The sequence below is a fragment of the Rhinatrema bivittatum genome, chromosome 2 (assembly GCF_901001135.1).
Source record: "Rhinatrema bivittatum chromosome 2, aRhiBiv1.1, whole genome shotgun sequence".
In the NCBI taxonomy this organism is placed as follows: Eukaryota; Metazoa; Chordata; class Amphibia; order Gymnophiona; family Rhinatrematidae; genus Rhinatrema; species Rhinatrema bivittatum.
Window position 1 is genome coordinate 60844736 of NC_042616.1, and position 25238 is coordinate 60869973.

At 46.1% G+C, this 25238-nt stretch overlaps 1 protein-coding gene across 5 annotated transcripts in view; it reads right to left on the reverse strand.

The window, feature by feature from the left end:
- Positions 1-25238, reverse strand: part of KIF9 (kinesin family member 9) — a 252053-nt gene that overhangs the window by 168461 nt on the left and 58354 nt on the right. For all 5 annotated transcript variants that reach the window (XM_029588252.1, XM_029588254.1, XM_029588251.1 and 2 more), the window contains exons 3-4: positions 24262-24427; positions 17126-17232 (exon numbers count right to left, since the gene is read on the reverse strand). In XM_029588252.1, coding sequence (XP_029444112.1) covers positions 17126-17232; positions 24262-24427 — 273 coding nt within the window. The remainder of the gene's footprint in view (positions 1-17125; positions 17233-24261; positions 24428-25238) is intronic.

Genomic DNA, 25238 nt, shown 5'->3' on the forward strand with positions numbered 1-25238 from the left:
TTGTGTTATATATCTATATATGTATAGCAAATGTTGCTTACCTGTAACAGGTGTTCTCACAGGACAGTAGGATGTTAGTCCTCACATATGGGTGACATCACAGGATGGAGCCCAGTCACGGAACACTTTTGTCAAAGTTTCTAGAACTTTGACTGGCACCTACTGGGCATGACCAGGATGGCACTAACCCTGCAATCAGCAGGGGTCCCCCTTCAGTCTTGTTTAAAAGCTACAGGAAGTGCCAAAAAATAAAATAAGAAAACGTAACAAACCCAACACCGCGGGGTGGCGGGCAGGTTTCGTGAGGACTAACATCCTGCTGTCCTGTGAGAACACCTGTTACAGGTAAACAACATTTGCTTTCACACAGGACAAGCAGGATGGTAGCCCTCACATATGAGTGAGTACCGAGCTGAGGATGTCCGAGATATGCACCAAATGTACCCAAGACATGCAACCGGCAAAACAACTGGGGTGGAATTTGGTAGAGGCCATCCTGAACCCTAACGGGCAGGCAGAAGGGTGTTGGGACATCAAGTTGCAAAAAGGTTGCGCAAGACAGACTGGCCGAAAATGGAATCTTGTCTTCCAGCCTTGTCCAAACAATAATGGGCTGAAAAGGTATGGAGAGAACTCCAGATAGCAGCCCTACAAATATCAGGAAGCGGCACCGACCGTAAGTGCGCTACTGAAGTTGCCATGGCCCTGATAGAGTGTGCTTTAACACGGTCTTGAAGTGGAATGTCTGCTTGCTGATAGCAAAAGGATATGCAATCCGCTAACCAGGAGGAGAGAGCCTGCTTACCCACAGGTTGCCCCAATCTGGTGGAATGGAAAGAAACAAACAAACAAACAAACAGCATTCTATCTAGACCATACAACTGCCCACAGGCAGTTGTACGGTCTAGATAGAATGCTAGAGCCCGTTTAAATTCAAGGGTATGCAGAGCCTATTCTCCTGGATTAGAATGGGGCCTGGGAAAGAAGGTAGGTAGTATGATGGATTGATTAATGTGAAACTCCAATACTACCTTAGGCAAAAACTTAGGGTGAGTGCAGAGTACTACCCGGTCGTGCAGAAGTTTAGTGTAAGGCGGGTAGGTAACTAGAGCCTGTAACTCACTAATTCAGCGAGCAGATGTTATTGCCAGAAGAAAAATCACTTTCCATCTGAGATAGCGAAGATCACAGGATTGAGGCTCGAATGGTGGTTCATGAGCTGACCCAAAACTAGGTTAAGGTTTCAAGAAGGGGCTGGAGGGCGCAGTGGAGGTTTGAGGTGGAGCAAGCCCTTCAAAAATCATGTTACAAGGGGTTGTACTGAAATGGGAACATCCCCAACACCTTTATGGAAAGCAGCTACCGCACTGACATGCATCCTGATGGAAGACATTTTTAGACCTGACTGATAGGTACCAGAGGTAGTCCAGAAACTTCGTGGTGGAACAGTTGAAAGGATCAAGGGACAGTGAGGCACACCATGACTTAAACCTGATCCATTTGTAAAAATAAGATTTTCTCGTGGAAGGCTTCCGTGAAGCAATCAGGACATGGGATACTGGCTCCGAAAGATTGAGTGGCTGAAGAATTAACCTTTCAACATCCAGGCGGTCAGGGACAAAGCCTGAAGATTGGGGTAGCGTAGGAACCTGTCGTTCTGAGTGATCAGAAGTGGGTCCTTCCCCAGGGGAATGTGCCTGCGAATGGAGAGGTCCTGAAGAATCGGAAACCACACTTGTCGTGGCCAGTGAGGGGCTATCAGGATCATGGTTCCCTTGTCCCGACATAGCTTCACGAGAGTCTTTGAGAGAAGTGGAAGTGGAGGGAATGCACAGAGGAGACCGGTGTCCCATGAAAGGGAGAATGCATCTCTTGGTAGTGAATGTTGGCTGCGAGTGAGCGAGCAAAGGTTTTCTACTTTGTGGTTTTGAGGTGATGCAAAAAGGTCTATGTGAGGGTAACCCCAACATTGGAATATTGAGGTTGCTACTGTGGGGTTGAGAGACCACTCATGCGGCTGAAAAGTGCAACTCAGCCTGTCTGCCAACACATTGTCCACCCCCGCCAAGTAGGTGGCCCTGAGGTACATCTAGTGGGAAAGGGCCTCCACCCATATCTGTGCAGTTTCTTGTCACAGGAGGTAGGAGCCCGTCCCTCCCTGCTTGTTGATGTACCACATGGCCACCTGGATGTTCGACCTTCCCTGTTGTAATATAACTTTCGCTTTCAGTGTTAACTGGTTTACCCCCTAGTTTATTGTAAACCGGTACGATAAGACTTGGTCTTGAGCATTGGTATATTAAAATAATTTAAATAAATAAATAAATGTCTGAATCAGGATGACCTGGTGGGAAAGGCAATCCTGAAACACCCTGAGAGCATATCTGATTGCTCGTAGCTCCAGAAAATTGATTTGGTGTTTGGCTTCCTCTGGAGACCAAGACCCTTGAGTTTGTAAATTGGCAACATGTGCTCCCCAGCCGAGGTTGGAAGCATCGGTGGTAAGGGTTATTTGAGGATCTAGAGTCTGGAAAGGTAGGCCTTGGAGGAGATTGGTCTGATTTTTCCACATAGCTAGAGACTGACGAAGTGGGTTGGTGATGTGGACAATGGTTGATAGTGGTTGAATGGATTGAGTCCATTGTGACCTTAGAGTCCACTGCATGATTCTCATGGCCAAGTGGGCCATTGGGGTAACATGCACTGAGGATGCCAATTGTCCCAGTAAGATGGTGAAATGGCATGCAGTTGAGCGTTTTCGAGATTGTAGCTGGTGTACGAGGGAGATGAGAATGAGAGCACATTTTCGAGGCAGAAATGCCTTTGCTTTGAAGGTGTCCAAGTCTGCCCCTATGAATGACAAAGTTTGAGATGGGACTAAGCAGGATTTTGTGTAATTGATGAGAAATCCTAGAGATCAGAACATGTAAAGTAAGATGTAGGGACGTCAGAGCAGCTTGCTGAGTGGGAGCCCTGATCAACCAGTTGTTGAGATAGGGGTAGATGTGAACACCTTGGGTCCTGAGGAAGGCTGCTACTACTATGAGACACTTGGTGAAAACTCGTGGTGCAGATGCTAGGCCGAATGGGAGCACTCGGTATTGATAGTGCTTTGGGCCTACCAGGAACCTCAGAAATCTGCGATGAGACGGAGTTATCGCAATGTGTGTGTAAGCATCCTGTAGGTCTAGATAGCAGTCTTCCCTTTGCAGAAGAGGAAGGAGAGAACCCAAAGTTACCATCTTGAACTTTTCTCGTTGGAGATACTTGTTGAGGGCACACAGGTCCAGAATTGGATGAACACCACCTGACTTTTTGGGGATTAGAAAGTACCGGGAATAGAATCCGAGGCCCTGTTGGGAGTAGGGCACTGGTTCGATTGCTCTGGATTGAAGAAGGAGGGAGACCTCCTGGTCCAGGAGTATTGAGTGGTCTGATGTTCCCCAATTCATCCGAGGTGGGGAATCCAGTGGGATGGAGAGAAAGTTCAGGTGATAACCTTGAGAGATTATGGCAAGGACCCACTGGTCCGAGGTGATTGTGTGCCAGATGTTGTTGAAATGACACAATCGATCTCCCACTGGTACATGTGGCAGTGGAAGTTGGCTGCTGCTCTCTATGCAGGAGTCAAAAACTGGAAGCAGGGCCTGGCTGAGGAGCTGCTTGAGGTTTTTGCTTACGAGGTTGTCGGGACTGGGCCTTTTGGAAAGGCTTCGTGGAGCGACCTCTAGACGGTGGTGGGTAGGACTTCTTTTGACGATAGAATAACTTTTTAGAGTCCTTCCTGAATGGTTGTTTGGCCGAATACTCAGAAGGCATCAGAGAAAGTTGGCGAAGAGTCTCATGATGATCCTTGAGCTGCGCCACTGTTTGTTGGATCTGTTCACCAGATTGTCTCCAATGCAAGGCAGATCGGACAATATGTCTTGGACTTTAGGTCGTAAGTCCGAAGACTTAAGCCAGGCCCATCTTCTTGCAGAAATAGCAGCTGCCGAAACCTGGAAGCGGTGTCGAAGATGTCATAAGAGGACCTTATTTCATGTTTCCCCGCTTCAAAACCTTTGTGGACCAGGGTTTGTAGCTGCTCCTGGAATTGCTGAGGCAGGCACTCTGCAAAGTCCTGTATTTGCTTGAATAGGACCCTATTGTATTGGGTCATATGAAGTTGGTAAGAGGCTATCCGAGAAATAAGCATTGATCCCTGGAAGACACGCCGACCAATGGCATCCAGGAATTTCTGTTCCTTGCATGGAGGGAAGGAAGAATGGGGCTTTGAATGTCGTGCCTTCTTTTGGGCAGATTTAACAACCACGGACTGGTGATCCAATTGAGGTTTTTGCAACCCTGGAGCTGATTGGACCAAGTATGTGGTATCTGCTTTGCGGTTGACTGGTCTACCGAACCAGGGTGTTCCATATTCTTTTTGAGAAGATCTAAAAGAACTTTGATAGGGACGGAGGTGATTTGTTTGGGAGCATCCAGAAATTGTAACAGCTTCATCATCTGATGTCTATCGTCTTGCTCAGTCTGTAGTTGGAAGGGAACCAACTCAGACATTTCCTTCACAAGTCCTCTGAGGGAGAAGGCTTCCTGCTTTCGGTAGGAGAGGGTGGAGATAGTAAATCAACAGTGTCCGGGGATGAATCGTCGGTCCAGGTGTGATAAGGATCAGCACCGGTCCCTCTAGATCCCTAAGAGGGACAGGAGGAAGGTATTCCCAAAGGTCCCGGCCTAGGCTCCGAAGGCATCGAGGGAGTTATGGCAGGCACCAATGAATGCATCGAGAGCATCGATTGAAGGATCGGTGGCACCGATGACAGCAATGGTATCAATGATGTCGATGGTTGAGGCATCGGCAGGACTCCCGATGGAGGAAGACAAAACGGTGTTTCTCCTCCCGAAGACAGAGCAAGTGGAGAGGGCACCGGAGCCATCGGTGACCCCGGATCATCGGTGGAAAAGAGGCTATAAGCGCTTCCATCCTCAAGAGCAGCGGTGCCGATGCTGCCGGAATGGGATCAGTGGTTGGTTCCACAAGCGGCACCGGTATCGGCATCGGAGGAACCTGGAATCTGTTCATTGCCTTGTTGATGGCCTCCTGAACCATCCGGTCCAGCTCTTCATGGAGACCTGGAGCAATCACCCCTGGTTCTGGAAGGGGAGAAGGAGGCAGAGGCGTAGTCGGAGGGACCACCGTTAAAGGCAGTGTCGTGGCTCCCATTACTCATCCAGGTGAGGGTTTCCTCGGTGACCCGGTCTCAGAAAGGGTCAATGCCTTTTCTGGACTTGGTTTCATTGATGGCGGCTCTGACGATGGCGAGGTTGATGATTTGCCTTCATTGATGGTCTGAGGCTTTTGGTGTCGATGCCGATGTTTCTCTCTACGAGCCCCTCGATCCTGAGGGGAAGCAGAGGTAGTCGATGGCCGGGAAGTCATCGACGCTGGAAGGTCACCGGCCGGTGCCCGATACTGGCACGATGTGGATGGTGCCGGTTCAGACGACGTCGAAGCTATGGACGGCGTTGGAGTTTGAGACCGAAAAAGAAGTTCCATCTTCTCCATTCTGGCTTTGTGACCGTTTGGTGTCATTAAGGCACATTTGGTACAAGTCAGGACATCATGCTCACACCCTAAGCACATTATACAGATTTTATGATTGTCTGTGATGGACATGGTGCAAGTGCAAACAGGGCACCGACGAAACCCCGATGCCATGGCCTTTGAAAAAATTGAGCCGCGGTGCGGTCAACAGCCAGTAGGCCATGAGGGCCAAACGCGACGGGAATCGACCAGAATCTGGTAAAAGACTTACCGGAGTACCGCGGAAGTAAAAAATTCAAGAGGGGGACCCCTGTGGGGTATTAAAGTTTGAAGTAATTCCATGAGGAAAATTCCTGTCAGGAATCTCTAAGAGCTACTTAACCCGCGTGGCTACTGCTGCGCGGAAAAAAGAAGACTGAAGGGGGACCCCTGCTGGTTGCAGGGTTAGTGCCATCCTAGGCATGCCCAGTAGGTGCCAGTCAAAGTTCTAGAAACTTTGACAAATGTGTTCCATGATTGGGCTCCATTCTGTGATGTCACCCATATGTGAAAACTACCATGTGAGAAATATCTATATCTTTATTAGGGATGTGCATTTTGTTTAAAATAAATGCGGAATCCAAACCAAAATAGCCCATTTTCTATTTAGTTGGTTTTGTCCAAAATGAATGCATGGTGCCTCTGAAAAATCAGAAATGTTTTGGTTTATTCATTTCAGTAATTTGCAAAACTCCTCCCCCACCCCCTGGAAAAGAAAATTGGCCTCAAAAGGGCCAAAAATGAAAAAACTAAATAAACTGCCTACTTATCCCTAGTATGTAAATATATATACACACACATACATATATATATATACCATAACCAAAAATCCACTACTATCATAAATCATATATGTGGAAAAATGTGAATCAGAAAAGACAATTCCACATTTATAATATTTTTGTAATTATTGTTAATGCATTAAAAAAGAGAGGAAAAAAGCCAGTTCATGACTTATTGAACAACCAGCAAGCAAACTTGCAGATCTGCCACACAAAGTGCTAGCAGGCCTCAAGGGATTTTAATCAGTACTGGCAAAAGAAACCCTAAATTTATTAATTGCCTCACCAAAGGTTGTTGAAAAAAATTTTTATTCTGAAAATTCTATTAATAAAATTTGTTCATATTGCTTATATGTTAAACTGTATAGAGCAGTGGTTCTCAGCCTTTTTTCGGCCGGGACACACCTGACAGATGGTTCTCACATGCGTGACACAGTGAACATGTGACCATCATGGAGCTAAATGTAAACATGCACGCTGCATCCACGGGAATCCCCTCGAACCCCAACAATGGGTGGAGAGCAAAATAGGGCATTAAACATACAACTCACCATACAAAAAAGATATTCTGTTTCTGATGACATCTCAGCAAAAGCAAAACAAACTCCCTTTACTAACAGACACAATAGCCCTCCTTATGAAAAGACAGTAATTTACCACCAATGCATGACCTATTGAGAAAACACAACAAATAAGATCAATACAAATGCCTACATGTTAGCAAAATACCTCACCTCGGTCACATACAGAGAACTGACCTTCACCAAATACAGAAAGACCACAAATTATAAATATGCGAGACAGAAACTAGAATGGAAAACCAGAAAAGCCACTCTGCATGCAATGGAAACCTAGAGAAATGGAAAGAGAAATATAGCACCTAAAAATACACACAAATTAATTCAGACATTGTTACACCTGTATTATGGAACACACTCAAACAGGAGCAACCCTATCTATGAAAAGGCAACACTACAAATATTAAATCAGGCCGTAAACACTAATACACCTCCTATTGGGAAAACAGAATAAGCCAAGCTGCTAGAGATCCCCACACATTGTAAAGCTATACTAATAAATGCTACAAAACAGCTGATGAACAGAATAACATCTAACAATTAAAAACGCATACAAAATTATTAAAAAAATATCCAAATATCAATACAATATTTCAAAACAGTAGACATTACATAGTACCCAATAATTAAATAATACAAATAAAAAATGGCAGACAATCAAGAAAAATAAACTTAAAAAGCCACCTTTATTTACCCTCTCCAGCAACTCTCCTACTCCTTTCCCTTGCAGGCCAAAAGCACACACCAGAAGCAATAGTGGCTGCTGAAGCTCTGTCCTCATGGTCCTCTTCCTTAGGGCCTACAACCAGTCTCTGACTCACACACACACGTCACCTCCCTGATCAGTCTCAGTCACTCACACACACACATGCTCTGTCGCTTACATACAAGCTCTCAATCACACACAAATGCTTCCGCTCCTATTCTACCACACACACAAGCTCTCACTCATGCACCCAGGTTCCCATTCTACCACACACACAAGCTCTCACTCACGTACCCAGGCTCCCATTACACACACACACACACACACACACACACACACACACCCCTAGGCTCCCATTCACACCACACACACCCACACCCAGGCTCCCATTCACACACACACACATACACACAAACACCCACACCCAGGCTTCTATTCACACATGTATGCACTGGGCCTCACCGCCAAACCTTCGCCGCAGGGATGGACTCCAATTGGACCATGGCTTTACTCCAGCGGACCTTCTTTTTTGCCGCCACGGGGATGAGCTCCCATGGCAGCCTTGCTTCACGGCTTTGGGCTTCCTCTTCGCCACCACGAGGATGAGCTCCCATGGCGCCTTGCTTCAGCAGGGTCAGATTTCCTCTTTGCCACCACAGGGATGAGCTCCCATGCTTCAGTGGGGTCGGGCTTCCTCTTTTCTGCCATCGTGATGTGCTCCTGTGGTGGCCTTGCTTCACGGGGTTGGGCTTCTTTGCTATGGGATACCCCTTCTTCCTGCCCCACCGGTCAATCGGAGACTTCCCCCCTTCTTCCTACTCTCACTAGCAGGAAGAAGGGAGGAGGTTTCTGATAGGTCTGCAGGGGCAGGAAGAAGGGAGGCTTCCCATTGGCCCACAGGGGCAGGAAAAAGGGAGAAGGGAAACACAACCGGGGCAATGAGACACCAGGAGCTGTGACACACTGGTTAAGAATAGCTGCATTAATATATATTTTTGTTTCTTAAAAACTGATTTGCTAAGATTCTTCCCATAGACACAAAATGGGAAAAAAGGCTTAGTGTGGCACTGTGTTCCATCAGAAAGGCCAAAGAATAGATGCAGGCTAGGCTCTGGCTGAATATTCAGGAACTTTATTAAGTCACAACACAAAACACTGAATATTTTTACAGCTTACAAACAAAGAAGCCATGTAACAACTTATAGTCTCTCAGTCTGGGCCTTTCCTAAGGTGCCTCCTGTTTCTCTGGGGCCTCTTGTTCCTTCCTGGGCCTGGCTACATATACATCTTCCCAGGGGCCTCCTTACAGACCAGGATTTCCTGTTATTTGAGCTTAATGAGGACTGAGTCAGATCCTGGATCTGGTCCCTTAAGGTATTCCGGGGTTTTCTTGTGCAAACCTCTTCACATATCTTTCCCCTCAGCGCAACTTCTTAGGTTGAGCACTTGTCCTTACTAGGGTTATACTCCTAAGTAGACCCTTGTTTCTCTCTTCACTCCCAATCCTATGCTGAGGCTGTTACGGTACCGGGCCGTGCCCCGTTCTCTCCACTCATCTCGGGGCCGGGCCAGCCCGCTGTTGCTCCGTCCCGTCTTGCAGGCCCCGTCGGGGTCTCTCCCGCAGCGCTCCCTCCTTGAGGGAGACACCGCCGATCCGTCGCGGCTGGACCTGCCTCCTAGGCGCGCGTGAACGCAGGAGCTCCAGATTTTAAAGGGGCCAGCGGGAACAGGGAGGACATGCAGCTAGGTCTGGGCCCTTGCCTTGCAACGAGGTTCACTCTGATAAGAGTTGCTAGTTGCTGCTTCGGATCCTTTGGCTTCTGACTCCTGGCTTTTGACTCCGGCTTCCGTCCACAGACTTCTGATCCAGCTTTGTCCTTTGGATTCCGACTCTAGCTTGGGTCCTCACGAGCTCCTCTTGGGGGGACCGCGGGCTTCCAGTGGTGAAATTCCAGTTGGCCTCCTGGCTCCAGCTCTTCGTCTCCATTCCCTGGATACCGCCTTGCAGGAGACCACTCGTAAGTCCAAGCAGCCTGGGTCCTCACGGGCTCCTCCTGGGGGGACCCCGGGTCTCCAGTGGTGAAGATCTCTTGGTCTCCTGTCTGTACCACCTCCCGGCTTCGACATCCACTGGGTACCTCCTCAGTGAGCCACCAACTGTCCTAGCCGGCCCAAGGGTCCACGAATCAAAGAGAGGCTGCTTAACCCATTAAAGGTTTCCTCTCCCCAAGTCATTTAGGAAACTGCTCCATGTTTGTGGGTTGCCCACTAGTCCAATCTGTCTTCACTGCCCATAAAATGACCCCACAGGGTTTTAAACTGGGGTCAATTGCACCCTAAAACCACTAGACAATGGAGCTTGGGAAGTACCCCTGCTTCCTTAACAGTTTGTCTTGATGGCATTGTCAATGGATCTGACTGGTGGGTTACTACTGTCTGTCACCATGTGTACAGATCAGCATGGCCTTCTTCTTCTCATTGATATCAACTCTCTTGATCAAGACCTTACAAACAAGTGTCTTACTACACTCTGAGTCTATCAGGACTTGGGTAGGAATTTCGTCGGGTTCCACCTGAATCATTTTTATTTATTTATTTATTTTATTTATTTATTTATTTAATTTTATATACCGGCAACCGTTTGCACATCGTGCCGGTTTACAGATAACTTACAAACCAAGATAAATATAGGCGGAGCCTTTACAAAGAACTGTGTGTAACATGAGCATAGTAACATAGTAAGAACTCGAAAACTAGGGGAGGGAGGGGTGAGGGTGATTTTGACGAGGGGGGGGGCGGGGGGGGTGAGGACGGGTACAGCAGGAGAAAATATGTACAGGGAGTCAATAAATAGAGAATATGTACAGGGGTTGTATACTAAGGTTGTATGTGCGCATGAAGAGCAGGGAGAGGGGTGAGGTAAAATGTACAATTGCATTAGGTGATGGCTTGTTAAGTGAATGATGTTAGGTGAGGGGTTTGAGGTTGTCCTGAGGGGAAAGGTGTAGGTCCTGTGGTGGGGGTGTTAGAATTAGGAGGAGGTTGAGAGGGGGTGTTTATAGGTGAGGATGGTGATTGGGGGTATGCTTGGAGGAAGAGCCAGGTTTTGAGTTTTTTTTTAAAGGTAGGGGTGGAAGTTTCGATGCGAAGGTCAAGGGGCATGGAGTTCCATAGGGAGGGGCCTGCGAGGGAGAGGGCCCTCTTGGTGGAAGAGATGAGCCTTGTCGATTTTATAGAGGGGGGAATAAGGGTTCCACGAAGGGAGGAGCGGGTGGGTCTTGTGGAGGTACGTGGGAGGAAAGGAGGGTTTAACCAGTTGAAGTGTTCATTTGTAATGCTTTTGTGTATTAGGGTAAGTGTTTTGTATAAGATTCGTGAATGGATGGGAAGCCAATGGAGGTTGATGAGGGTGGGGGTAATGTGGTCTTTCTTCTTGACATTAGAGAGGATGCGTGCAGTGGCGTTTTGGAGGAGTTGGAGAGGTCTGATGTGGGTGGCCGGGAGTCCAAGTAAGAGTGCGTTACAGTAATCAATTTTTGAAAAAATAAGGGATTGGAGTACTGTGCGGAAGTCATGGAAGTAGAGGAGGGGTTTGAGTTTTTTGAGGGTTTGGAGTTTGAAATAGCAACTGCTAAGGATAGATTTGATGTATGGTTTAAAGGTAAGTTGATTGTCAAGTATAACACCCAAGTTTCTTGTGTTGGAAGAGAGGTTGGGAAGGTGGAGTGTGGAGGGACAGGTTGTGGGTGTATGTTTAGAGGAGATGAGGAGGAGTTCAGTCTTTTGTGGGTTAAGGGCTAGGTGCATGTCTGTGAGAAGTTGGTTAATGGAAGTGAGGATGGTGTCCCATTTGTGTAGAGCAGTGAGTACAGTGTCTGTGAAGGGAATGAGTATTTGCACATCATCTGCGTAGATGAAGTGTGTAATGCCAAGGTTGGAATTCAAGGTTCATAAATTCCTTACGTTCCCAAGATGGGATATCCACCAAGTTACAGCTCTGAAGTTTTATGAAAGTGTTTGCCCATTCCTTTCCCACATTTCATTTTTGTTCTGGGGGCTGCCCTCCACAGCCTGTTCCTTCTTGCGCTGTTCTGCTAGCTTGTACTCCCACACTATGTCTTCAAGCTATGGGAACTCTTTGACCGTGTGGTCCTCTGTCTTACAGTAGGAGCATGTCCATGAGAGGGCTCTTCATTCTCGTCTTTTCTGTATGGGCAGCATTCTTCCTCATGTCCACTCTCTGACAAAGGACACAGAAGGAGAAAGTATCTACACCCGGTACCAGTTGCTCCAAGACTTCCTTATTCTTTGTCTTCAGGATTGACCATGCTTAGGAGACTTTCTTTAGTCCACATCGACTTTAGTATCTAGTGCCGGCTATGTCACCATATTGATGTCCATTGCTTCATTTCGGTTATACCTTAGTCTCACCAATAGAGAGCACACTTTACCATGAGGCATAAGAACATAAGAAGAACATAAGAAAATGCCATACTGGGTCAGACCAAGGGTCCATCAAGCCCAGCATCCTGTCTCCAACAGTGGCCAATCCAGGCCACAAGAACCTGGCAAGCACCCAAAAACTAAGTCTATTCCATGTAACCATTGCTAATGGCAGTGGCTATTCTCTAAGTGAACTTAATAGCAGGTAATGGACTTCTCCTCCAAGAACTTATCCAATCCTTTTTTAAACACAGCTATACTAACTGCACTAACCACATTCTCTGGCAACAAATTCCAGAGTTTAATTGTGCGTTGAGTAAAAAAGAACTTTCTCCGATTAGTTTTAAATGTGCCCCATGCTAACTTCATGGAGTGCCCCCTAGTCTTTCTACTATCCGAAAGAGTAAATAACCGATTCACATCTACCCATTCTAGACCTCTCATGATTTTAAACACCTCTATCATATCCCCCCTCAATCGTCTCTTCTCCAAGCTGAAAAGTCCTAACCTCTTTAGTCTTTCCTCATAGGGGAGTTGTTCCATTCCCCTTATCATTTTGGTAGCCCTTCTCTGTACCTTCTCCATCGCAATTATATCTTTTTTGAGATGCGGCGACCAGAATTGTACACAGTATTTAAGGTGCGGTCTCACCATGGAGCGATACAGAGGCATTATGACATTTTCCGTTTTATTCATCATTCATTTTCTAATAATTCCCAACATTCTGTTTGCTTTTTTGACTGCCGCAGCACACTGCACCGACGATTTCAATGTGTTATCCACTATGACACCTAGATCTCTTTCTTGGGTTGTAGCACCTAATATGGAACCCAACATTGTGTAATTATAGCATGGGTTATTTTTCCCTATATGCATCACCTTGTACTTATCCACATTAAATTTCATCTGCCATTTGGATGCCCAATTTTCCAGTCTCACAAGGTCTTCCTGCAATTTATCACAATCTGCTTGTGATTTAACTACTCTGAACAATTTTGTGTCATCTGCAAATTTGATTATCTCACTCGTCGTATTTCTTTCCAGATCATTTATAAATATATTGAACAGTAAGGGTCCCAATACAGATCCCTGAGGCACTCCACTGTCCGCTCCCTTCCACTGAGAAAATTGCCCATTTAATCCTACTCTCTGTTTCCTGTCTTTTAGCCAGTTTGCAATCCACGAAAGGACATCACCACCTATCCCATGACTTTTTACTTTTCCTAGAAGCCTCTCATGAGGAACTTTGTCAAATGCCTTCTGAAAATCCAAGTATACTATATCTACCGGTTCACCTTTATCCACATGTTTATTAACTCCTTCAAAAAAGTGAAGCAGATTTGTGAGGCAAGACTTGCCCTGGGTAAAGCCATGCTGACTTTGTTCCATTAAAGCATGTCTTTCTATATGTTCTGTGATTTTGATGTTTAGAACACTTTCCACTATTTTTCCTGGCACTGAAGTCAGGCTAACCGGTCTGTAGTTTCCCGGATCGCCCCTGGAGCCCTTTTTAAATATTGGGGTTACATTTGCTATCCTCCAATCTTCAGGTACAATGGCAGTACTTTCCCTGGCTGGAGGTCAATAGGGCAGTCATAAGTCAAAGCGGGGAAAGGACCTCAGTTTGTTTTTTGCTGAATATGTCATGGAAAGCCACACAGGAGGGAGACCGGATGGTATTGCGAGATTCGAGACTGCACGACAGAGTAGGGAGAACTGGATTGAGGCAATGGTGTAGGCAGCATGAGCTCCATGATTGGATGTCCTGTGTAGATCCATAAGAACATGCCATACTGGGTCAGACCAAGGGTCCATCAAGCCCAGCATCCTGTCTCCAACAGTGGCCAGTCCAGGCCATAAGAACCTGGCAAGTACCCAAAAACTAAGTCTATCCCATGTTACTGTTGCTAGTAATAGCAGTGGCTATTTTCTAAGTCAACCTAATTAATAGCAGGTAATGGACTTCTCCTCCAAGAACTTATCCAATCCTTTTTTAAACCCAGCTACACTAACTGCATTAACCACATTCCCTGGCAACAAATTCCAGAGTTTAATTGTGCGTTGAGTGAAAAAGAACTTTCTCCGATTAGTTTTAAATGTGCCACATGCTAACTTCATGGAGTGCCACCTACTCCTTCTAGTATCCAAAAAAGTAAATAACCAATTCCCATTTACCCGTTCTAGACCTCTCATGATTTTAAACACCTCTATCATATCCCCCCTCTGCCGTCTCTTCTCCAAGCTGAACAATCCTAACCTCTTTAGTCTTTCCTCATAGGGAAGCTGTTCCATCCCCTTTATCATTTTGGTCACCCTTCTCCTGTTGCTGGAGCCAGGATAATTCCAGGACTAGAGGGCTGATAGAGCACCTGAGGACAGAAAATGAGATCTTTCCATGGTGTAGGAGATTTTCACCTTAAATTAAAGTATTTCCTGACACCCGAGCATTGGTTTTTACCTTTAATTAATGTATTTCCTGACACTGATCTAATTTTGTTCTGGTTGCATTGCTGCTATGTTGGATCGGCTTCCATGGTGTTTTCTGGGATCATGGTGTAGGAGGTCCATCCTGAGGATCATGGGTCGTGTCACAGCCGTGATTCCCCCGGCAGCATACAGGGCAGGAGATCCACTGGAATGGCATGAAGATGGATCAGTGTCTTCTCAATGGCCTGCTGTACCGGAGTTGAGGAAGGCTTCAGGCCAGAGTGAGAGACGTTACAATTATAAATGGTATGTAAACTATTTTAAATAAATAAAGAAAAAATAGAATCCCTGGCCACTCTCCTAGGAAGAGACAGGTGTTTCTGGAGAGATCGGGGGTGAGTTACATGTAGCAATTTAATCTACTTTGGGAAGATGCATATAAAATCGCTGTAGGCAGACTAGATGGGCCATTTTGGTCTTTATCTGCCATCATTTACTATGTTGCTGTGGAGGTGATGTTATGGCCGTCGGCTGCGGCAAGGTCACGACTGGGGCCAACTGTCATGGCTGCTGGCTGCGGCGGTCCGCGGCCGGGACCAAGTACTCACCCGCAGCGTCGGGTTGGCCCTGAGGCTCCTGCAGGAGCAGGCAGCCTCCTTCGGCGCTCTCCTCGTGGCCATGGCCGCTGCTGAGGCCAGCCGCAGGACCCTGCACAGCCAGGATGACGCCTCCCCCTTCTGGCTGACTTAGAGCCACGCGTGCGGCTGAAGATAAGATTTAAAGGGGCCTCGACAGGAAGTTGTCGTGGTTCCTTGTTGCGTTCGTGCCTGTTCTCACCTTCGCTCCACTCTCTCTACCTTAGTGGCGACTCTCTTCGGGTCTGACGGACAGCTGCTTCCGCGGCTTCTTCTCGCCTCTACGTTCCTGGAATCCCCAGGCTGGCCTGATGTTGCGGATCCACTATGTTCTTGATGACGTAAGGGCGCGCGCGCGCACTCCAGAGTTTATACCTGCAAGGGCGTGAACCTCGGGGGCGTCCCTCCGTAGTGACATCATCCGCTTCCAGCTTAAAAGGTCTTTGTTTGCTACTACGAATTGAGTTAGCAAGGACTCCAATTGGACTTGCTTCAGCAGTCCACGCTACTTGTATCTACGAACCAAGTTAGCAAGGACTCCATAGGACTTGCTTCGGCAGTCCACGCTACTTGCAAGCCTCTACAAACTTACCTAGGGGTACCCGCTCCTCGGGGGCCCCGCTCTTCTCTCTTCTTGATTTCAGATTGCTAAGATGGGATCCGGTACTCACTCCTTGAGGCCTACGTCCCTGAATGCTCAGAAGACTCCTTACTACCTGGAAGCGATCGCAGACATGAACACAGTGAGTTCTATTACAGATAGGAACCGGTACTCGCTCCACGAAGGCCTATGTTCTTAATCTCCGAAGACTCCCTTCTGTCTAAGATGATATCGCAGGTACGGAGATCGTGCGTCATTATTGCAGATTGCAGATAGGAACCGGTACTCGCTCCATGAGGGCCCATGTTCCTAAAATCCTTCTCAACTCTCTTCTATCTCAGAAGCTATTGCATACCTATATCTGGTGCACTACTATTTCAAATTACAGATAGGAACCGGTACTCGCTCCACGAGGGCCTATGTTCCTAAAACCCTACACAGATGCTCTTCTATTTCAGAAGCTATCACATACCTATATCTTGTGAATTACTATTATAGATTGCAGTGAAGGATATGTAAAAATAAGGAACATTTTGGGGTTAGGGGAGAGGCATCAACATGTAGACTGAAATCTCCTAGGATGACCAGGAGGAGCAAGGAACTGGAACAGGAATCAGGAACTGGAATGGGAATGCTTACTATCCGTCGTGGATCGCCGATGGGACCCCTAGATATAAGCTATTGCAATAGTCTATAATGTAGTCCTGGGGGAATTTTGCGCTACTACAGAAGCATGTTAAGTGATCTACGAGAGGTAACTTAGTGTACAAACACATACACACACACACACACTCCCTCTCTCTCGTACACACACACACACCCACACCCTATATAGCATTATTTTTAAATATTTATGGTGAAATGTTTTTGGATTTTTTTCTTTCACTTGCACAGTGAAAGAAACCACATCTCCCAGTCCTTGCATGTGAAGAGGACTATCAAATGCTCCAAAGAAAGGTGACTGCTGTTATCCTGTAGACCAGTAGTCATTATCTTTTTCAGTCAGCTCTGACCCAATCTGCAAGAATCAGGTATCTCCATTCTTCAAAAACTGGTATTTATCATGTGACTAGTTTTTAACCAACCAAGTCACATGAAGTCTCTACAGTGATTAAGATATTTTCTTAGCTGACACAGAACATATAGTCAACAGAGCCCTCTCACTGGTTGACCAACGTTTTGTGATTTCTAATGATTGGCATATGCAGTTATGAATAGATTGAAGATGATTGCAAAGAAACTTGATGTGCTATAGCTAGGAGCAAAGACGCTTAGTTCGTGGAACAGAGAGCCATCGTTATGACAAACCTAGAGAATATTCTCAACCTGTTTACAAATTTACAATTTGATTTCCACTTAGGGTTTATGGTACCTGTTGTAAAGCTCTGGGAATGATTCCTCGATGATCATAGCTTTCAGTTGCGCCTGTAATAGTGTACGTTTTTCCAGCTCCTGTCTGTCCGTAGCACATTATAGTACCTAGAAATATTTCAGAGTCAAATGTTTATATACAAATACGGTTGTAAGCCTCGATCTTGAATTCCAGGTTAAAGACTCCGATATTATGATTGTAATCTGTGGATGGACAAAAGTTAGAATGTTTCTGACTGGAATTTTTACCCTTGGAAATAGCATATAATGACCACACATAGTCCCTCAGCTTCCTACACATATGGCCATCTGTAAAAATGACATTCTGCCTGCTGACAGGTTGCCTGGATCCTTCCCTGAGGCTTAGTGCCAAATTAACTTAAGCCCACATAATAACTGCTGGTGCTATCTCAACTACGAGTCAATCCTCTATTACTAAACTATTGACACACTTGCTTGTTAAACTAGAGAAGCATTCTCAACACTTACAACAATAAAAATGATACAGATTGGAGATAATTTTGTAACAGCCTGCATAAGAAAGATGGCAAATAGGTGCACATGTTACACCAATTTTCAAAACTAAATTCTGTGTATATGTTTAATTTGAAGACTAGCCCACTAAAACTACTCACACACAATTACACCTGTTAATTTGTATCAAGACATTTTCAAAAAACAGGGCCTTTGCATGTAAGTGTTTCTGAATATCAGATGGGAACTTTTATAACAAACCATTTCCATGGGTAAAGCACTGTTTTAACAACAGAAATGTCTTGGAAAATTACCTTCAGTAGGTATAGAACACTATCAGGGTATAGAACAACATACAAAGTACTGGAGGAACCATGGAGACCTAAAAAGATGTTGCTGCTATTTCGGCAGATAGCAAAGGTTGCTTACCTGTAACAAGTTACAACAAGTTACAACATGTTAGTCCTCACATATGGGTGACATCACAGGATGGAGCCCTGTATGGAAAACTTTTCTGTCAAAGTTTCTATAAAGCTTTGACTGACACTGGCACACTGAGTGCACTGAGCATGCTCAGCCTGCTATTATCCCTGTGACCACAGGTGTCTCCCTCGGTCTCGTCTTATAGCTAAAAGCGCAAGCGAAACTAAAATAAAAGTAAAAACGTATAGGACCCAACTCCGTAGGGTGGCGGGTGGGTTTCGTGAGGACTAACATCCTGCTGTCCTGTGAGAACACCTGTTACAGGTAAGCAACACTTGATTTCTCACAGGACAAGCAGGATGGTAGTCCTCACATATGGGCGAGTACCGAGCTGAGGATGCCCGAGAGTGCACCAAATGCACCCAAGACGCGCACAAGGCGCAATGTCGGGGGTGGAATTTGGAACGGAGGGCATCCTGAAACCCGTAACGGGTTGGTGGAAGGATGTTGGGTAGTTAAACCGAAAAGAATAAGAGTAGACGGACTGGCCAAACATGGAGCATGCTGGCTAGTCGTATCCAAGCAATAATGGGCTGCAAAGGTATGGAGAGAGCTCCAGGTTGCAGCCTGATAAATATGTACAAGCAGCAGCGGCCAAGGGGAAGCTATTGAGGCGGAGACAGACGCAACAGAGTGTGGTTACACACAGTGTTGTAGTGAAATGCCTGCTTGTTGGTAGGAAAAGAGATACAGACCGTCAATTAGGAGGAATAGGTCTGTTTGCCCAGTGGAACTCACAGGTTGACTCTTGCCACAGAGGAAAGAGTTAGGTGGAATTCCTATGGAGTGTAGTGCGATCTAGATAGAAGCAAGTACACTATTACAGTCCAAGGAGTGGAAAAAACCCTCTCGCTTTGATGAGAGAGAGAGGTGTTGGGAAAAATGGGCACAGTATGTTCTGAGTAAGGTGAGATGCAACGTCTACGTTAAGAAGGATATGAAGTTGAATACGTAAAACCACTCGGTCACGGAGGAACACAGGGTCTAATGAGTATGTAACAAGTTGTGTAACTCACTGACCCTCTTGGCTGAAATGACATTTATGAGGGAAAGAATTTCCCATGTCATACCGTGAAATGAGAGGAATGGAAAGGCTCGAACGGAGAACTATGAGACTTATAAGCACAAAATATAGGTTCCATTCTGTGACTAGTGAAAATAGAGGCGGCTTGATCAGTGGATAATCCATGGTAAGCTGACTCAGAAGGGGTTTACCGTTAATAGGTAAACCCCTTCTGAGTCAGCTTACCATGGAACAGAGGTGTACCTATGTGGAGGATGTCTGGGGAGCAGAATCTGAGGGAGCAAGAGAAAAGAGTGGTGTAGAAAAAAGAAAAAGGGTAATACCCTTTTGTATGCGTCATGTGGTAAATCATGCCATTTTGAATGGCAGGATTTATGTATGGAAGGTTTTGTGATGCTACCAGTACTTGAGAACATCAGTGAGTCTACGATTTGTGACTGATTGTGAGAAGGCGAATTGGTTACTGGTGTGATAGATTGAGAAGTTTGGGAAGCATACTGGTCTCGGCCAGGATGTGGGTCTGAGGAACAGTGAACCCCGTCCCGGTTCAGAATTAGAACAGAGCTGGCTATGAGAGGCAGCGGAAGAGAAACACTTAAGAGGCCCTTGATGGAAGAAAGGCGTCTATGGGAACGCATTGGAAACATGTGTAGGGAGAAGAATCTGTGCACCGTATGGTTCGATTCGGACACAGAGGGCAAGTTCAGTTGACCTCAGCACCAGAAGATTTTTCTCGCCACACATGTAGTCCGAGACCATTCGAGAGGATGGAACCTATACGGAGAAGGTCTGTTAGTGCGTTCAGTAAGTCTCTTAGATAAGTGGCCCGAGGATGCGTAGAGTGAGCAAGGGTAGAGCTGCGCAGCTTCCTTGCAAAGCAGCTAAGATGTTTTGCGTGCTTGTGTGTTGGAAAGCACATTGTCCTTATGCTGTCTGTCTGTATGCACAAAGATTTGTTGCAGAGGCAGTATTGGAAGGCATAAGGGTATAACTCATGGCTACAAGCTCCAAGAGGTTTATGTAAAACTGTGCCTGGAGCAGAATAGACGCATATTGGGTTGAGAAGATTTTAGGTCAAACTTACAACCCTGAGTAAATGCGAGCATGAGCAGGATCAGACTAGGTTTTGGTTCTAGATCTGTAATATAGATGAGGGATGAAAGCTTAGACCAATTGATAATGGAATTTCACTGAATCTAACCCATAGCAGTTTTGGATCTATGAGGAAAGTGCATAGTGAAAAAACCCCATAGCCCGAAAATGAAGAATTGAGGGGCTGAGGTTGTGGAATATGCACGCAGGGACATGTAGGAATTTATTAGAATGTCTGCGCAGTTGCTGGACAGGAAGGTCATTGTGACTGTGGTGTCCAGAAGTGTTATATAAGGGATTTATGGCGGTGACAGTAATCCCAGGTAGTAAATTTATATTGAGTCATGAAGAAGTTAGAGCTCCTTGCGTGGACTGACTGTGGTTATGCAGCTGTCCATGCAAGGAAAAGCATGAATGATGTTGCACTCCGTAGAGAAACAGCAGTCACCGATAGCGATTCAATGAAATACCCCAGTTGCCGAAGCTGGTGCAACTGGCAGAGCTTGGGATTGTAATATTGTTGACTCACCATGAAGCACATAGAAAGATTAGAGGTAATATACTTACTGCGATATGGAAGCATGGTGACGAGAGATACCATTTTATCTGTGCCTTCTGAAGAAAGTTGATATTTCTGAGGTCCAGGATGGGCGTAGAGTAACTACTTTCTGTTGAAAGAAAGAATAGTGTAATTAAAACTCCCCACCCCCACCCCCCTGCGCTTTGTAGCGTCTGGGGGAGTGTACCGGGAACCTTGGTACAAAGTGGGGTGGCCGCTCTGATATCTGGCCAGTTGGGAGACCAGGAGGTGTCCAACTGGAGGGGCTGATGTAATCTGGATATCATGTAACCTCCTACGGGAGCATGAGCGGTAGAGTCTTACCCGCATTTCTGTGTGCTGTACAAGGAGATATCAAGACCTGTTGTCAGGCTTCGAGGTGGACTTGCACTTGAGGTAGTATTTGCTGGATCTCATGTTTAGCAGATCAGTGAATGCATCTGGAACTTTGGTTCTGAATTACGAACCAGAAGCCAGAGTATTAATCAGTACAGAGCCCAGTTGCTGAAAATGGAAGGATGTCCTGAAGCAATCCCAAAGAGATGATAGAGAGGTTCTCTTGGTATTGTGGCTGACATAGCTTGCATAGTGATATGTGACACTAATACAGTTCTTGAAAGGTACATGACCATGTGGCCCAAATTAGAGAACACATCTCAATGGAAATGCCACAAAAGCACGTACTTACCATCCAACGTGGATCGCCGAAGGACGAGCCGGTGAAGATTGCTGGCTCCGTGGATTTCAGGAGTTATCAAGGGGTGGCCTGTTGGCCATAGACACCCATCTCAACTCTGATGCCTGGTATGGTAGCGCAGGTATAGAGGAGACAGGCTGAGCGTGGCTGGCGCTACCACAGTAATTTTGTGGAGGGCCACAATCCCACACGGGTGTCGGTGGGGCACGCCTCGGGAACAGGGGAGCCAACTAACAGCTCGTGAACCCGGCCCTCGTCGCAGCGGCTCGATGTCTCGTGACGCCAGTGCAGAATTCTTTGGAACTCGTTCCAGTGTTTCTGGAGCACTGTGCGGAACAGTGGCGATGGCAGTGGTGATGTTGCTCGGCCTGGGCGTTCTCTAGCACTGAGAAGGATAACACCTATGTGCTGGATGGCGTCGGTGGCGGACGGTCACCGTGTCAGTGACGATGCGTGCCACAGTGCTCAGCCCGGTCTTTCCCCAGCGCCAAGATGGATGCCCTCGCTGTCTTGGATGGTGACTGATGACAGACTGTCAGCATGCCTGCACTGCTCCTGGCACTATGTAGTGTCGTAGGCTAATACGGGGATTTAATAAGAACCCAAAGCATGGAGTACTGTGTTAGGGTGAGGGCATTACGTGGAGCTGCTATGTCAGTATTGACGATGTCAATGGCGGCCTCAGCGGCCTCGAGGGTATCGTCAAAAATATATATGAAAAAACGTCGATGACCCGGGCAGAGCACTGATGACAGTGACGGAAGCATTGATAGCATCGGCGTAGGTATCTATGAAAACGATGTGGCATCGAATAATCAAAAAAACATCATTGGCATCGGAAAAATGATACCAGCATCGATGGAGTCGATGACTGCATTGATAGGAACATCGAAGACACCGATGGAAACGACATGGGCGTCGAGGGCATCGATGTATGGAGGCGGGCGCCGACGGCATCGGTGGCATGGCCACGGGCATCGACGGCATGGCCACAGATGTTGACGGCATAGATTGGATCGACTCGGGCACCAATGGCATCGATGCCATGACATGGGCATCGATGGCACCGACATGGGCACCGATGGAATTGATGTTGGCATGGATGACATCGATGGAATCGACATTGGCATCGATGCCACCGGTGGAATCGACCCTGGCATCGATGCCCATTGATGGAATCGACCTGGCATCAATTTCATGGACAATGGCATCGATGGAAATATCCTGGGCATCGATGACATTGATAAAATAAACAATGGCATCGATGCAAATGACCCTGGCATTGATGAAAGTGCCCTGGGTGACGATGGCATCAACCCGGGCATGGATGGCACTGACGACACAAAAGTATGGGTCGATGGCATCCATCCGGGTGATGATGGCACCGATGAAACCCAAGGAAAAATCAGTGCCATGGATGAAAAACATGGATGGCACTGATAGAACGATGCAGGGACCGATGGCATCAGTGTACAGCGAGGGGGAGGGGTACCGATGGCATCGAAGAATCCAGGACGGTCTAAAAAGGGGTACCGAAGGTAGCGATGGGGGCATCGACTGCGCGAGGGTACAGAGGAAATCGAAGGACCTGAACTTGACAGGGGCCCTGGCGGCAACAGAAACCATGAAGTCCCTGTCCAACTAGCGCTAATAACCAGGCACAGTGTCACAGAGGGACACTCGCAGGCTATGTGTGGCTAACTGAAACATAGGGAGAGGGAAGGCCGCAGTCGGTTGGCAGGCCAGGGAGGTGACAGGAACCGACCAAAAAAAAAAACAGGGCATAGTACTGCAGAGCGGAAAAAAGAAGACTGAGGGAGACACCTGTGGTTTACAGGGATAATTGCATGCTCAGTGCACTCAGTGTGCTATGTCAGTCAAAGCTTTGTAGAAACTTTGACACAAAAGTTTTCCATACAGGGCTCCATCCTGTGATGTCACCCATATGTGAGGACTACCAACCTGCTTGTCCTGTGAGAACTGAGAAAATTCAAGCACTCTACTTATTGTGGAAAGTTAATAATACATACTGGGATAGCTCCAAGGCATGATTAGCTTATGGTTTAATATTTGGGAAGCTTCAGGAGAAATGTTGTCTGCATCTTCCATATCTCTTTCAACCTTTATAACCTGGGATTCACATTTGTACACGTTTACTTTCTTCCCCAATGTCTAGAACGGAGCCTTTCTCTCTCGTCTTCAGTGGGTGGTGGGTGGTGGGAGGAGGAATGGGATTTGCTTAACACTTTGTATAATATTGATGCCTATACCTGATGGCTATTGGAAGGTATTTGTATTCCTTGTTACTGTACAGATATCTTTAATAAAAACTGTTAATTGAAAAAAAAGAAAAGGTGGTCCAGAGATATTATAGCAGTATAGATCAATTAAAATAATATATAAAGCTATACAGCTCAAGAAAAAAGTTTTATTAGGTCTCCTATGGAAACAAAACAATCCCTTTGACTTTACAGTTCTCCTACATTGCCCATGTTTTGCCTTCTCAGCTTTTTCAGGGAAGCTCAGCCAAACTGCCAAACATGGCACTTCTCAAGTTGAGTATTCTTCAAAACATACCTGTGACACTCGTGTTTTTCTAAAATAGAATAGCTTTGATAGAAACAATCCCTACTCAGCAAATTTAAATTGTATCTTAAGTAAGAGGAGCTGCTTCTTTAAAGAGGGGAGAAATGATTCAGTGCAATGTTATTTGAAGGCTCAGTACTACTGTCTGAACAACATTCACCAAATGATGCTTCTGGTTTATGGACAGACAATACAGCCATAACAATTAGTCAATAAAATTACCATTGTAGCCATCCAGAGCCTTAGATATCACAGGCCTTGCAACTATATCATAAACAGCATCCTGTGATGTATTGTGGAGAAATCCATCCATTTTAAAGCTCCAGTCAGATCTTTGGTTGTTGACAACTGTAAACTTGGTATCTTTTTTGATGTGAACATTTATGGTCTGCAAAAAAAAGCCAAAAACAAAGAGAATATTGATTTATATCAGCAAAATAGGACAGTCAAATTTAAGAACATAAGAAATGCCATACTGAGTCAGACTAAAAGTCCATCAAGTCCAGCATCCTATTTCCAACAGTGGCCAATCCAGGTCACAAGTACCCAGAAGGATCCCAAAGAATATGTCCAATCCTTCTTGCTCATAAGCACTGGATTTCCCAAATCTAAGAACAGCCATACTGGATTAGACTGAGGGTCCATCAAGCCCAGTACCCAGTAGTAGTAACTCAACATGGCTAAGACTGAACTCCTTATCTTACCCCCCCCCCCCAAGTCCACCTCTCATCTTCCTCCTTTCCCTATTTCTGTGGATAACATTGTCATCCTCCCAGTCCCCTCAGCCTGAAACCTAGGATCGTCTTCGACTCCTCTCTCTCTCTACACATGTCCAAAAATTCTGCTATAATGTGCCATTTCTCTCTCTATAACATTGCCAAAATCGATCCCTTTTTTTTCTCAGCACACTACCAGAACGCTTATCCACTTTCTCATCTCTTCCCACTTAGACTATTGTAACCTGCTCCTCACAGGTCTCCCAGCAAGACATTTCTCTCCACTATAATCTTTCCCAAATTCAGCTGCATGACTTATTTTCTGCCAAAGTCACTACTCCCATATAACCCCTCTTCTGAAGTCACTGCATTGCCTCCCTATCCGTTCCCGCATACAGTTCAAGTTCCTCTTACTCACCTACAAGAGCCTTCACTCTGTAGCTTCTCATTATATCTTTTCTCTTCATTCTCTCTACACCCTTC